At 42.8% G+C, this 15,359-nt stretch overlaps 1 protein-coding gene across 5 annotated transcripts in view; it reads left to right on the plus strand.

Annotated features, from left to right (window-relative positions):
* Positions 1–15,359, plus strand: part of TP53BP1 (tumor protein p53 binding protein 1) — an 88,536-nt gene that overhangs the window by 64,345 nt on the left and 8,832 nt on the right. For 4 of the 5 annotated variants that reach the window (XM_033107876.1, XM_033107877.1, XM_033107875.1 and 1 more), the window contains 5 exons: positions 1,861–2,344; positions 5,591–5,743; positions 10,875–11,146; positions 11,810–11,959; positions 12,259–12,689. In XM_033107876.1, the coding sequence (XP_032963767.1) occupies positions 1,861–2,344; positions 5,591–5,743; positions 10,875–11,146; positions 11,810–11,959; positions 12,259–12,689 (1,490 nt within the window). The remainder of the gene's footprint in view (positions 1–1,860; positions 2,345–5,590; positions 5,744–10,874; positions 11,147–11,809; positions 11,960–12,258; positions 12,690–15,359) is intronic. The other variant, XM_033107878.1, reaches the window with a different exon arrangement.

A 15,359-nucleotide genomic window follows, 5' to 3' on the forward strand; every position in this document is an offset into this window, starting at 1 on the left:
AAGAATTCTTGAAATGATTAATCAAGTCCTGTCCCTTCCAGTGTTTGACTTACTTTCATTGTTGCTTAGCTGTTGATATGTTAGATTATCTTAAAGATTCAAACATGAGTAATTCAGTTTATAAAGAAAATGAATTGCATCTCCTTAATTGCTTTGTCTTATGCAGCAAATATTGATTGATCATCTGCTCTGTACCTAGCACTGTGTTAAGTAATTTTTATATGTGATCACTTATAAACCTCATCAGAGGTAGGTGTTATTAATCTGTCTCCTGGTGATCTTGTTCTTTCTTACCTCTTCTTCATTGGACCATATATACATCCACATTCAGTTGAGATTCCTGACACAGGACACAAGCTGTAACAACCAAATGTTTGTCAGGCTCTTCTTGGCTAGAACTGTACTCTACATCCTTCTTTGATTTCCTGTTTTGGTAAGCTGAGCTATACAAAATAGAAACCTCAGAAACTTTTCCTCTTTCTTCAAGATCTAGAGCAGAGCAAGCCCAAAAGAACTCTTCATGCTTCCTTTCTTTCTGCCTACCCGAGTCAGCTCACCTCCTAAAGGTGAGAATTCCTCCCAAGTTGGAGATAGCTTTCTCTGTCTAGATGAGTAGTTCCATCTTTCTCTGGCCACTTATAGCAACATGTGACATGGTTTCTAGATCCTTTATCATCCTGGATGTTATCTTTGGGTGTATTTCAATTTATGTCTTGTAAAATGTGACATCCCAAACTAAAACAGATTCCAGATGTGATCTAACCATGGTCATTTTGCAATGGATCCTTTTATGTTTATCCTGGCTATTATAACTTAATGCAGCCTAAAAATGCATTAGTTTGTTTGTAGTATACTGACTCTTTGAACTTGTAATAAACTAGAAAATTAAAAGTTATGGGTCCTTTCTATATGAATTTGCTTCTTATACAGTCAGCTTATTTAATCAGAGTAGATTTTTGCAGTTTATTGATTGAGAGAACATTAATTCTTTAGTTCAAAGTACACTTGCTATGCACTTAACTTTATGCTAAGCCCCGTTAGGTATTTTAAATATAAAGATGAATAATACATGAATGTTAAGGTTCTGTGTAGCCTGCTCACTTGGAGTTAATCTGGGTCTTTTTATTCTGGTGTATTGTTAAGGACATTTAAGAAAGCCCCTAGGCAGCTTAGAGTTTCATGGTATTTGGTTTGTAGGAGACATTTATCAAATGCTATGGGATAAATGAATGACACTGATAGCCAAATGGTAAGGCTAATGAAAAGAAATAGGCTGCATCTTAAGAACTGTCTTTGAGGCACCAAGTCATTCTGAAATGGTTAGATGTAGATTACCACTATAGCCAGCAAAGCTAGAATCTCACCTCCAACTCTGTCCTTTATAGATCAGGTTTCTTTTCCTAAAATTATTAGTCATGGATGGGGCAGGGGTTGGGGGGATGAATAGTATCTAAAATGCTAGGAGTCATTTAAGGAATGTTAGAACCATCTTATAAAGTCGAGTCCTTTTGACCTAATTAATCTTTTTTGAAGTAGATGCCTAAGCTGCCTTCATTGTTTGTGACTTCAGTAATGGCTTTACATCTTTTTGTTTAACTTGTTATCCTTTGTCAGAGTTCACAGCTAGTGATGGTAAGAAGTTTTAAAGACGATTTCATCATCGTGGTGGAATAGTCCTTTGTGCCATTGTTTTTTTCACAGGAATGAAGTTATGAGAAACGTCGTAAGGTGATGTGCGTGATCGCCTTATTTTCTTCCTTCCTCACATTTCTCAGATTGTCAAATTATGGTCTCCCCCTGCCTGTATTCATTCTCTCTCACTTTTACTTGACATGGTTTCTTTATGTGGTTGATTTTCAGGGGGAACTTACACCATTTTCCAAGTACTCAAAATGAAGAAGAGAAGGAAAAATTGGAAGGTGACCAAAGGACCAGGCAGCACCAAGAGCCTGTGAAGCCCAGTAGCCCTGTCAAAGAGCCTGCTTCTCCTGCATCCCAGCAGATGGCCACACAGGGGCTGTCCAGTCTTCAAGGGGAAGCAATGGAGATAGATGTTCTCGAAGGCCAGAAAGAAGGATGGACTATCAATCAGGAAAAACCTAGGAAGGCCTTGCTTGAAAGGCCCAGCCAAAATGATGTAGGAATCCAGACCGTAGAATGTTCCCTATGGGTTCCAGAAACTGTTTCAGCAGCAACCCAGACTGTAAAGAATGTGTGTGAACAGGGGACCAGTACTGTGGACCAGAACTCTGGAAAACGAGATGCCGCAGTTCAGACTGAGAAGGGGCCTGGGGAGAAACCAGTCAGCGCTCCTGGGGATGATACTGAGTCACTCCACAGCCAGGTGAGGGCGCTCACGGGGACCACAGGGCCCTGCTTTCGACTTGCTGGATTCCCGGAGAATTTACGTTGTGATGCATTTACCTAATGATAATTCTTAACAGTCTTGTACAGACCAAAAGGCAAAAACAATCTGTCCAGGATAGAGGTAGGGTAATGAAAAGTATGGGTAGCTATCACCAGTAGTCTTAGGGAAAGTGGAATAGTGCTAGAGTTTGTCAAGTAGGTCTCTATTGGAAAAGAAAGCCAGGCATATAGCCTGAGTCCTATAATGTTCTTCTAAACTGTTCAGTCTTTTTCTTCTGTCAGTTTTTTCATCTGCCTTCATAACATCCGCCTTCATGCTTTTCCTCCAGTCTATTTCACCAAGGTTCCCAGGAACTGAGAGAGTAGAAAGTAAAGGAGAAGAGAGTACAAGAAACATGAAGGATTGTGTATCACAATGTTGGAAACAGAGAACAGTAACAGGAATAGAGAGAGATGGGGCAAAATCTCCGGGTGACTAGGGACTGCAGAAAGGTGAAGACGAGATGGAATGGGAGGCAAAGGGTTGGGGCTGATGAAAGTGAGGCTGGAGGGAGAACAGGTTCTTGGGAGTAGGGTAGGGAAGTAGTTCCTGTTTATTGAACACCTACAGCATATCAGCATTGTGCTCAAGAGGACATGTGAGGTTGGTATTATTCCCATTTCACAGGTAAGGAAACCAAACTGAAGAGAGGTTAAGTAACTGGCTCAAGATTTTGCCATCAGTAGGTGGCAGAACTGGAATTTGAACTCAGCATGTCTACTTCAGAATTGGTATTTTTTTCATTATGCTATGTTGCTTTTCTATTTTTTAAATTATGGCCTGTGTGGTTTTGTTCTTTTTATCTCTAAAAATTCTGTTTATATTAGATTTTTATAGTAACACAGTCTGTGAGACCTAAGACCTTATCCGTTCATACAGATTGAAAATAGCATTAGCCTTTTGGAAATGGGGGCTATATAGCATATCACACCCCATTTTGCGTCTGTTTTTTTTCACCCTTAATTTAAAGTGTTTGCATTCTCCCACATAATTTTGGTTTCTCTGCCTTTATAAAAAGATAGCAGTCATGTAGGCACCACTGTTTTATATTTTCCTTTTCCTTCTCATATTCTCCTGTAAAATGGGGAAATAATCCCTGCTCCTGTCTCATCATAGTGAGAGAAGCCAGTGAGCCAGTGTGATTAAGGCCCAGGCTTTGGCATCAGACCATTTCATCTGGATATTGTGAGGATGAAATGACAGAAGGCACACAAAGCCCTTGGCACTGGACCTGGCATATAGTAAATGCTCTAAATGTTGGCTGCTGCTACTACCTACTGATGATTTTTATTTTAAATGCTCCTACTATTGCTGCTGTTCCCACTGCAAGCACTACTGATACTGCCAGTGATATACTCCTGTCACACAGAGTGGTGTCACACATTTGAGAGCTAGTTGCTCCTGCTAAGGGAAGAAAGATGCTAGAGAAATACAGATGGTGAATGGGTAGAGCCTCAGATGGGAAAGACAAAGAAGTTCTGGAGGTGGATACGTTGATGTTTGCACAACATTGTGAATGAAAACGAACAAGGCTGTGTGGGGTTTCCAAGTGTCTGAGCTTTTTTTTATCCCCTGCAGTCTGGGTAGGATTCAGGCCGGTGCTCAGAGGAAAGTGTAGGCAGCCCACCTTTGACATTCCTTGAATTTTCAAGTAGGCCTGGCTGGAGGTTTTCTGTGAAGGAAAAGTGCGGTTTTATTTTCATGTTGTCTTTCCTTAAAAACGACAAGACAAGGTCCTCAAGTTACTTATCTTAACAGAGACCACTTTTCAGAAGACTATTTAGAGAAAGTAAGGGTAAGCATAGCTTTCTTTTTATCTGCCCCTTCTTTTCTTTCTATCAGACATGTTTAAGTGTCCCACTTGAAGTGATCATTTGTCTGGCTGTTGTGCGGTGGTAGAAGGATTACAGGGAGGCTTCTTGGCCTCATTGCTGGGATATGTAAAGCCCTGAAATCTCAGACCTCTGTGATCCATTGCCTGGCTGTGTGTGCAGGAAGGAGGTCCCGGCTGTCATGGTTCTGATGCGGGGGCACCCTGATGATGGAGGCGTGACAGACCAATGCTCAGACCCTTTTATTCACCAGTGTTGTATACATAGGAGTATTTTAAGGAATCGGTTGAGTAACTTTCCATGCTTTTGATTTTATTTATTCACATAATTTATATACCTCCATGTTAGCACATATTTCACCCCTGAGATGGAGTTGGAGTAGGAATTATTCAGGTAAATTATTGAAAGCTATAGGTAAATTACTATCACATTGTCTGGAAAAACCCAGAATCACCATTATTGCAGTGGAACATAAAATTCTTTTGAAAGACTTGTATACCTTGACTGCTGAAAGTAAAAGCAGTCTACTATAGGGGAAATAAGGGTGGGGAGAGGAAAAAGTGTGCATTTCTTCATTTCTTCCTCCTCAGAGTTACAGAGCCAGTTGGGTAGGGGGAGGGCGTGAATGTGGATAAATGTGATATAGGTGTTAATGAGAAAACATGTAACAGTTGTCATAAAAATGTAGGTTTTTACTGAAAGAATTTAACTGATATTATTTGTGGTACAACTAGATACACAGTCCTAATTTGCTAATGTTTTCTGTTTCTGGATACTAGCTCAGCTCTTTAGTTATAATCTATTATCTATAATAGATTAAATATTTTATATTTAATTCTAGGAGAAATCAACATATCTTGTTCCAGGTATAAATCAACTATAGTTCACTTACTAATGCAGGTAAAAAAGACTGCATTGAGATTAACAGATGTAATTTGGGTTTTATATAAAGTTCTTAAGAATGCCTTCCTTTAAAGAGCTGTTGCAAGTATAAACTTGTGTACTGATTGACAATCAGCATCAAAATGAGAAAGATTACTATTTAAAAATAATGTGAACTTTCAGGAGGGTCAAATTTCACTTAAAATCCTAGATATGTTAATGATTTTGATTTAGACAGAATTAGGTCATTTTTGGTGATATGATTATTATAAGTTCTTCCTAGGCTCTGGCCAAATAGCTGGTCCATCCTTGGTTTTGTCTATAGGTGAATTCACAACAAAGCAGCTGGAAAATTCCATCACACTACATTCATGAAACCTCTGAACGATGCCCATCATGAAGAAGTTGATTTGTGCTTCTGCCAAGTTGCAGTAAGACCCATGCTTGTGTTGTGTATTTTCTGTCACAGGGAGAGGAAGAGTTCGATATGCCTCAGCCTCCACGTGGCCATGTCTTGCATCGCCACATGAGAACAATCCATGAGGTTCGCACGCTTGTTACTCGTGTGATCACAGATGTATATTATGTGGATGGAACAGAAGTAGAAAGAAAAGTAACTGAGGTAACACATACACTTGATCTATGGGACACAGTTATTTTGATAGTAATAGAAATATTACCCTGGCACTTCACTTCCATCTCCTCACCCCTCTTTCCTGTGCAATTAGCTGCTGACACTTTTTTTCCTTCATCTTTTTAATAAAGAAAGACACAAGAACTGGGTTAGAAACCATGAGTCCTGAGTTCTGTGTCTTTTCCAACCATGGGTTTGCTGTTTGACCTTCGGCCACTTATTTAATCAGTCCCGTCATGCTTTCTGTTTTTATAAAGAACAGATTAATAAATCTCTTACACATAAATATAAGGATTTTATGTATTATTTTTAATCCTTGGAAACTAATGACGTTTGGAACTCCCTACTAGGCTGCAAGTGTTTTCTCATGTGTTTTCATGGTTAGTCATGTGTCCCTTTTTTGGTCTCCGTTTGTGTGTCGTTATGCACCTTTATTTCTCAGTAGGATTCATTATGGACTCATTCCCACTGTCAGCGTAATATTGGCATTTATTGACTGTTGCATTGGACAGCATCATATGCTGACTTTATTTACATCTGAGATTAGACAGATTTTCTGGAATTAAAGATCTGGCACCTTTCTTGGTATATTTTAATATTAATATTTGGGAACTTTTATTAATAAGAGGCACAACTGTTTTCTTCCTTTATTCAGGCACTTTTCTTTAATTCTGCCAGCAAGCCTATGGGAAGTTGTACTCAGGGAGAATTAAACTCAGGTATATAATTTTATTAAATGGAACATATTGCTATTGTTCAGTAATAGGTCATTGTGGCCCTCATGTCAGAAAGTATTTGACATTAGTTTGAGAAGTTGTCTTGTATTCTTTTTATTGTACACTAAATCCCAGAAATATTTCTTTTAAAATGTTGATTCATCTTCAGTGTTATGTTTGCATAATTTTTTTCGATGTTATTATTTTGGAAAAATCATGAATTTAGCAGCTTTATAGAAAAACAGTTTGCTTTCAGGAAAAGTTTTCTAACTGTTGTAGTCTACGTTGAACCTTCCTGCCGGGTACTATATTAAGTGTTATACATATTACATCATTTATTTTATTACATGGTGCTTTCTAAAGTATATTTCTGGAAACAGCAGGCCTGCTAGACACTCTGAGGGGAAAATAATGTTCCATGGTCATCAATAAGTTTGAGAAACACCAAATGATGTAAAATTTCTCCTCCATAGAAATTCACAGAGCATATTATATATTAAAGGCTCTAAGAAGTCCTCTATCTAGTAAAGATATCTATTTTATTGTTTAACACAGCACTTCCCAAACTTATTTGACCATTGTACATTTTTTAAAGTAATATTTACTATACCCCTGTGGAACATAGTTTGGAAAACACTGCCGTGATTAAATAAAAGTATTGAGCACTAACTGCATGCCAGGCACTATTCTAAGGATTCTACATGATTAATTTATTTAATCCTCAGAACTAAGCTACGACATAGATACTGTTACTCACATTTTGCAGATGAAGAAGCTGAGGCATCGCAAGTTAAAATAACCTGCTTAAGATTACACAGCTAATCAATATAGGAACTAGAATTCAACCCAGGCAGTCTAGTTCCAGGGCCTACATTCCTATCTACACTATGTTGCCTCTCGAGAGCTAAAGTGACGTGTGCCAGAAGGAAGGCGAGCATAGTCGCTTAGACGGGGAAGACACGCATCTGAAGGGAAATTCTGATAAAGTCTGTGTGGATAAAGGCCTGAAAGTATTTGAGTTGGACACTGGAGGTCTTAGCTATTGGGAGATGAGGGGAAAGGGCCTTTTGTATAGAAGGGCTTGGTGAGCTAAGGCTCAGAGGCAGAAAGCGAAGAAAACAGGTGGCAAGCGTCTAGTTGGTGGGCAGCACGAAGATGTGCAGTGGTGCAAAGGTGGACAGGTGGACGTCAGAGGACTCTGGGGCCTTTCCCTCCCTCAGCTCTTGTAGCCCTTGTTTTATCATCTTTTAAAGATTTTATTCATTTACTTACCAGCAGCTTTTTTTACTATGATCCTGGCACTGTGGCAGGTACTGAGACTTTGATGATAAAAAGACAGTGTCCCTGTTCTCTAGGAGCTTACCCTTGAATCCAAAACTCGTTGGATTTGGTAAGTAGCGGTGTGGACAGATGTATTAGAGAGGGGGTGGGGCCTATGAGCCCGCCTGTAGGTGCCTAACAGGCCTCACCGAAGATGTGGTGCTCGGGAGTGTGGCAGGTGATACCAAGGGTGGGTGAGCAGGGCTTTGCAAGCAGAACGCAAAGTTAGGTAAACACTTAGCGTGGCGTGCCTAAGGAATGTTGAGCAGCGGATTATGGCAGGCGTGGTAGGGTGGGGAGTGGTGAGAAAGGACACCTCTGAGGTTGGTAAGAGCCCAGAGCATGAGAGCTTCGTGTACCACAGAGAAGAGTTTAGAGTTTTATCTTCTATGTGATGGAGCGCCTTTAAAGAAATTTGGGGGAAAGGGGTGATGTGCTCAGATTTCCATGATGGGAAGAGTAGGTTGGCAGCAGTGTGACAGTGGATTGGAGTGGGTTGAGGTTAGAGCTATAGTCAGACAAGAGATATGAGTGTCAAGTTAGGACAGTGGCAGTAGGTGGTGAGAGGAGGGACATAGATGCAAGAAATATATAGAAGGTGAAATTGACAGATGGAGAATTCCTGAATGTGGGAATTGAGGGAGAGGGATGAATCTAAAGCCCGATGCCTGGGCTTTTTGCTTGGGCAGCTGGATAGATGGTGGTACCATATACTGAGTAGAGAATATAAATAGGACACAGTTTGAAGGAGAAGATCCTTCATTCAGTAAATATTTACTGAGGGTCTCTTTTGTGGAACGTACTATGCTAGATTTTGGGAATATAGCCAGGAAAAAAGATGGTTGTGGTTTCTTTCTTAATGTGGCCTCTGTAGTCTAGTAGGAGAGACACACAGGAAAACAAGTAAGCAAATACATTAAAAAGATCTTACCAGGCTAACCTGGAGCCTGGGCCTAGAAGCAATGGCTTTTAATCATAAAAGCAATGGCTTCTATTGCTGGACAGTTGTAAAGGCAGGTGTAGCTTCTGCTTTTAGGGCCGACTCTCCCACTGAAACACAGCCTGGAGTCCCAGGCCTCTAAGCAGGCCTTGCCACCCCCTACACATTTGTCATGTCCAGGAAAAGGAATTAACTTAAGTTCTGGGCTCACAACACCTGTTTCAGTCAGATGACCTTGGCAGATTATGCTGACTCAGATCCAGTGAGAGCAGGCAAAATGGATGATAGGCGATGGCGATTGGAGAATGGCATGTTTATGATCGAGATTTTTGGAGGTGGCGCAGTTTCTGTTACTGACCCTGCTAACAGATGGATGAGGTAGAGTAGAGGAGAAGATAATTAGATCGGGATACTTGGGAGTTGCTGGGTGTGTCATCTGATGGATGTAAGCCACAGAGAGTGACAACAGAAGAATAGATGGGGAGGGAAGGGAAGCTGGGAACCGGGAGTTAAAGTGTTCATGCCTGAGAGGGGGTGATTGGGAGGATGTCGGTGAGTAACACGGGCGGGGAGAGGCAAGTTTAACAGAATGGCCGGTAGTGGTTTGTTAAGAGCAGGAGGTGGGGAGAGAGAACTGGTCTGTCAGTGGTGATGGGGAGTAAAGGGGCCTTTCGTCTCCAGGCTCTGCATTGAAATTTGGTTGAGAAAAACTGGCCTCTGCTAGAGAGAGCTGCAGAGGACGTGAGGTGTGCTGGGGATAGCCAGGATCCATTCACTGAAGGCAAGGAAATGGACAGACGATGACAGATTGAGTGTTGGATGGGTTAAATTTCAGACGTCGTCGGTACACCCAAGGGGAAGGATTTCGTAGGCATTTGTATCCAAGAGTTTGGAGCTGAGTGAGCATTGTATTGTTGGTAGGCAGGGATGAATCTGGAAAGACTGGCTAGGGAACGCATGGAAGTGTGAGAAAAGGAATGAGAACAGAGTCTTGGGAAATACCAGTTTTCAAGGAATAAGTGGAAAAAGAGGAACCCCAAAAACAAGTACAAATAGAAGTAGCAAAAGAGGAAGAATGAAAGGAAGAGAAAATGACTTTATAGATTCTAAAGGAGGGATTTTTCAAGAAACAAATGGTCTAGAATATTCATTTATTCATCTTATAGCATTATTTGGGTGGGTGGGTGGGTGGGTGTGTGTTTTGAATGGTTTCTCCCAGAGAGATTGTAAATTCTTCCGAGTTTATCTTATACTTCTCCAGATTTTTTCCGACAATTAGCACAGTAATGCATGAACCATGTATAGCAGGAAGGCAGATGTGCAGCCCCTATCATGTCATTGCTCAGTCCTCTGCCCATAGAGAACGTTGATGATTGGTTGTAGAACCGTTTGCCACTAAGCCTGGGAATTAGCCTCGGAGGGCTACTGAGAACCGGCTCTGGGCAACCACCATCAATCCATCAATATAGGCATGTGAGAGAAAGTCAGTTTGACATTCCTGTCCTCTGTAGATACTCAAAATTCATATATTCTTATTATTATCTTTTTGGTTTTCATTTTTCTAAATGGTGATACTACTTTTTAGCCTATTTTTGGCCTGTAATTTTTATTTCCTTGGTCACTTATTGAAAGGAAATATAAAATACCTAATCTCAAAAACATGCAATGCTACCCACTGCTAATCAGGTGCCACTTTCCTCCTCTGACTACCTGCCTCCTAACCTGTCTTCTCTCAGACAGGGAGTTTCCTCTGTCCTCTGGCTTAGAATCCTTGCTGGTTTCTCAGTAGCCACTGGACAAGGTGGTGAACTTGTCCAGTAAAAAGATAATTTAAAAGCTCAGGATAGAGGCTTCTTACTTCCCAATCTAATACCACTTTTATTTATTGTATTTTTTATTGAGATGTAATGTATTCTCTGTAGAATGCACACGTCTTAAATGTTCATTTCAGTGGCTTTTGACAATTACATGTAACACTACTTAAAACAGGATATAGAACATTTCCAGTACTCCAGACAATTCTGTCCTGATTCCCACCTTTCTGAATTGAAATTTCTTGCCATCTCTAGGATTTTCCAACCATCACATTCATGTTATGTTATTGTGTTTTCCTTTAGCTTTTGTATCCATTTCTTCCTTGCAGGAGACTGAAGAGCCAGTTGTAGAGTGTCGGGAGTGTGAATCTGAAATTTCCCCTTCAAAGACTGGAGGCTCCTCAGGTGACCTGGGGGATATCAGCTCCTTTTCCTCCAAGGCATCCAGCTTACATCGGACGTCAAGTGGGACGAGTCTCTCAGCCATGCACAGCAGTGGCAGCTCAGGGAGAGGAGCCGGACCACTCAAAGGGAAAACCAGCGGGACAGAACCCGCAGATTTTGCCTTGCCCAGCTCCCGCGGAGGCCCAGGAAAACCGAGGTGCAGACAGGGTCTCCAGAGAGAGAGCCACGCAGGGGCAGGGTTGCTGACATTTTAAATATCACAAGAAAAGGGGAGTAATGGGAAAATCCCCCATCCTCCATTTAGGATAAACCAGCTCCTTTTCTTCCTTTTTATTCCTCTCCTGTCTGGGGTTTGCCTGGGAGGAAGGGTGGAGCCTGTGGGAGGTAGGCTTCCTTAGGAAACGTAGAAAAACAGGTGAGGGGACTTTGGGAATGCTGGCACATGCTCCTGCCACCCCAATTTTCTGCAGCCTACAAGTGTTTTGGTTGGGAATACAGAAAGTTTGGGGTCGTGGCCCCAACTTGACACATCCCCTAGCTTTTTGTTATCCTCTGCAGATGTCCAGAGCCTGAAGTAGAAGAGAGGGCAGGGCAGAAATGCGTGTGCTATTTTTGAGGGCAGCAGTAGGAAGCTTTGTCAGGAGGGAATAGGCTTGCATAGAGGAGGATGTCCTTTACTTACTATCCTACATTCCCACTCCCCAGCTGATACGTTGGTGGCGGGTGTGTGGACCAGCTTCCTGCTGCCCTGAAGGCCCGGCACATGTTGGCCTGGCATGTAGTCTGAGGACCAAGGGGAGACTTTGGGAAAAGAATCCAGTAGCAGGTGCCATCAGACTAACCTATCTTCATTCTCTAGTCCTAGAAAAGGGGTCAGTCAGACAGGGGCGCCAGTGTGTGAGGAGGATGGTGATGCAGGCCTTGGCATCAGACAGGGAGGGAAGGCTCCAGTCACGCCTCGTGGGCGCGGGCGAAGGGGCCGCCCGCCTTCTCGGACCACTGGAACCAGGTACCCGGGTAGTGTGAGATATACTTAGTCTATGACTTTAGGAAAAAAGGGAGTAGAGAGAAGAGAGGGGATTACAGAGTATGTGGGGTATCAGGAGGGAGAAGAGGGGCCCACACTGACTGGGGAGCGGGCAGGGATCAGAGTGAGGCCACTGACAGACCAGGCCTGTGCCTGTGATGGGGTTTCAGAGAATGGGTTGAAGAGACAGACCCATGGACAAAGGAGTGGGGAACTTGCTGGGTTAAGTACTGCTCTCTTCTTATTCTTACTGCCTTCTCCTGTCTCTTATCTCTCTTTAGAGAAACAGCTGTGCCTGGCCCCTTGGGCATAGAGGACATCTCACCTAGCATATCGCCAGACGATAAATCCTTCACCCGTATTGTGCCCCGAATGCCAGAATCCACCAGACGAGCAGACGTGGGTGCTGGTGCTTTGCGTCGAAGTGACTCCCCAGAGATTCCTTTCCAGGCGGCTGCAGGCCCTTCCGATGGCTTAGATGCCTCCTCTCCAGGGAACAGCTTTGTAGGGCTCCGTGTTGTAGCCAAGTGGTCATCCAACGGCTATTTTTACTCTGGGAAAATCACACGAGATGTTGGAGCTGGGAAGTATAAGTTGCTCTTTGATGATGGGTACGAGTGTGATGTGTTGGGCAAAGACATTCTGCTGTGTGACCCCATCCCGCTGGACACGGAAGTGACCGCCCTCTCGGAGGATGAGTATTTCAGTGCAGGTAATAGAAGCAGCAGTCTGCAGGGCTTTGCTGTGGCCTGCTGCAGTCCTCTCTTCTGTCTGAGATTCTATTCCTGCACACTGGTTCTTTTCACCAGTGGCTTTTTTTTCTTGTCCTTTTTGCTTGTTTATTTCTGAATAAACTTGTTATTTTGAAATCATTCTATGTTCATAGAAAATTTGCCAAGTACAGGGCACGGATAGTAGAGCGAGTTCCCGTATGTCCCTCTCCCAGCTTTCCAGCATTCTCTGTTGTTCACGCCTTACATTAGCACGGTACGTTTGTTAGAACTAAGAAATCAACCTTGGCTCATCACTATTAACTAAATTCCTGGCTTCATTTGGATCTCGCCAGCTCGTCCATGTTTTTTTCTGTTCCAGAATCCAATCCCGGATTTTCACATTGCATTTAATCCTCATGTGTCCTTTGATCGCCTCTCATCTGTGACAGTTTCTGAATCTTTCCTTGTTTTTCATGACCTTCACAGTTTTTGAGGAGTACTGGTCAGGTGTTTTGTAGAATATCCTTCAGTTTGGGTTTGTCTGATGTTTTCTCCTGATTAGAATGGAGTTACGGGGTTTTTGAAAAGAATGCTGCAGAAGCTCAGTGCCCTTCTCATGTATGTGACATCCCCAGGGCGTCACTTGGGTGAGGTTTTGTTGTCCAGGTTTCTCCCCTGCAAAGTTAGTGTCTTTCCCTTAACATTCTCTGTTCTTTCACCACTGGCTTTTAAATTTCCTGCCTTGACGGAAACGGAGTGAGTGAGTGTGGCAGATACAGTGAGATGTTTTTGCTTAGGAGGAAGTTGGTAGTGCTGTGTGTGTGTGTGTGTGTGTGTGTGTGTGTGTGCGCGTGCGTGCACGTGCGTGCATGTGCCTGCGCACCCACCATGTACCCTCCAGTTTGAAAACTGGTGGGTATTTTTTTTTTCCAAGTGGCCAGTTCCCTGTACTAGTTAGTGATGGTGAGGGATTTGTGTTATGACTGTTTTATGTGCCAGTTCTTTGAATACATTGCCTCTTTTCTGTGAACTAATTTGGAGATACATGCTTGTATTGAATTCGACATTTAAAATCATCCATTGAGGATTTTTCTGAACATGGAGTGGGATATGATGCTCAGAAATGCCTCTCTATTGAAGTCTCTCCAGACTAGTGATTTGGACTCCTGAGTAGTTGCTGTTTGCCCCTTTATTTTACTGTTAAGTGGGCCACTTCACCTTTAGTTCTGGATAACACTTAGCTCTATGTGGCATCACTTAGTGGCACATGGATTGAGGTCTTTTATGACCCATGACTTACATAGTTTGTATGAAAAGCATTCGTTCTTCTTTCAGGTGTAAAGTCACTCTTGAAAGTCCGCATTTGGCCATAGCTCAGAGAGACAATTCTGTACCCAGAGTGAGTTACGACATCAAGGGGTAGACATTCTGTGTGTCATGTGCTGAGGCTGTGCACTAATGGCAACATTAGACGGCTTCTAGTTTAATAGCTCTTCATGGGGGTCAAGTACGTTGTTGGCCATGGACTTCTGTGTGCTTTCGAGGGGTCTTTGTGATTTAGTTTGGTGATAGAGGTGTAAGCCAGGAGATGGAGAAACAGGGCAAGGAGTGATTCTGTGGGCGGGTAAGGAGAGAACCAAGGCCTGCTTTCTCCTCTGCATTTTTTTTCTTGGTGTCTTACTTTCTGGGTTTCTTTCAGCCCTTCATTCACGCGTAGGCTAATGGGAGAGAACAAATGGACCCTTCTGTTTATAGGAATGAAAAAGTGTTTATATTAATGCCTTGGTTTTATATATGTGTTGTGTTCATATATAGGGGTGTGTGTGTGTGTGTAAATTGTTTATTGATTAACAGAGGGAAAGGAGTGTTATCTTTTTCACAGGATTGGAAATGGGTCTTGTCCCAAATCACCCAGCTTGGTGGTAGCAGAATTAGGCCTAGATGCAGGTCCCCTCAGTTCTAGCCCAGTTCTCTTGATACTCCACATTGTCTTTCTTCTAATCTAAAGGCCTTATGTTTACGTTCTGCATTAGAGCAAGAGCAGGGAAGTAGGTAATAGGGAGGGACCATTGGGCAGGAGAGGCAGGATTTATTTTTTTTCTTTGCTCTATATTTTGATTGCTGTGCAGACACAAACACACAGACACATGCTTTCTCTTATAATGATGTCATCTTTCACCTACAACTTAAGAATTATCACTCAGTCTCCAAAGAAACCAAGAATTAGTTAAGTAACAATGGAATCATTAAAAAACCAATGGCCCCGGTGGCTCAGGAGGTTAGAGCTCCATTCTCCTAACTCCGAAGGCTGCTGGTTCGATTCCCACATGGGCCAGTGGGCTCTCACCCACAAGGTTGCCAGTTCAATTCCTCGAGTCCCACAAGGGATGGTGGGCTCTGCCCCCTGCAACTAAGATTGAACACGGCACCTTGAGCTGAGCTGCCTCCCGAATGGCTCGGTTGGAGCGCGTCCTCTCAACCACAAGGTTGCCGGTTGGACTCCCGCAAGGGATGGTGGGCTGCGCCCCCTGCAACTAACAACGACAACTGGACCTGGAGCTGAGCTGCGCCCTCCACAACTAGGACTGAAAGGACAACAACTTGAAGCTGAATGGCACCCTCTACAACTAAGATTGAAAGGACAACAACTTGACTTGGGAAAAAGGCCT

The sequence above is a fragment of the Rhinolophus ferrumequinum genome, chromosome 6, assembly GCF_004115265.2.
Source record: "Rhinolophus ferrumequinum isolate MPI-CBG mRhiFer1 chromosome 6, mRhiFer1_v1.p, whole genome shotgun sequence".
Classification (NCBI taxonomy): domain Eukaryota; kingdom Metazoa; phylum Chordata; class Mammalia; order Chiroptera; family Rhinolophidae; genus Rhinolophus; species Rhinolophus ferrumequinum.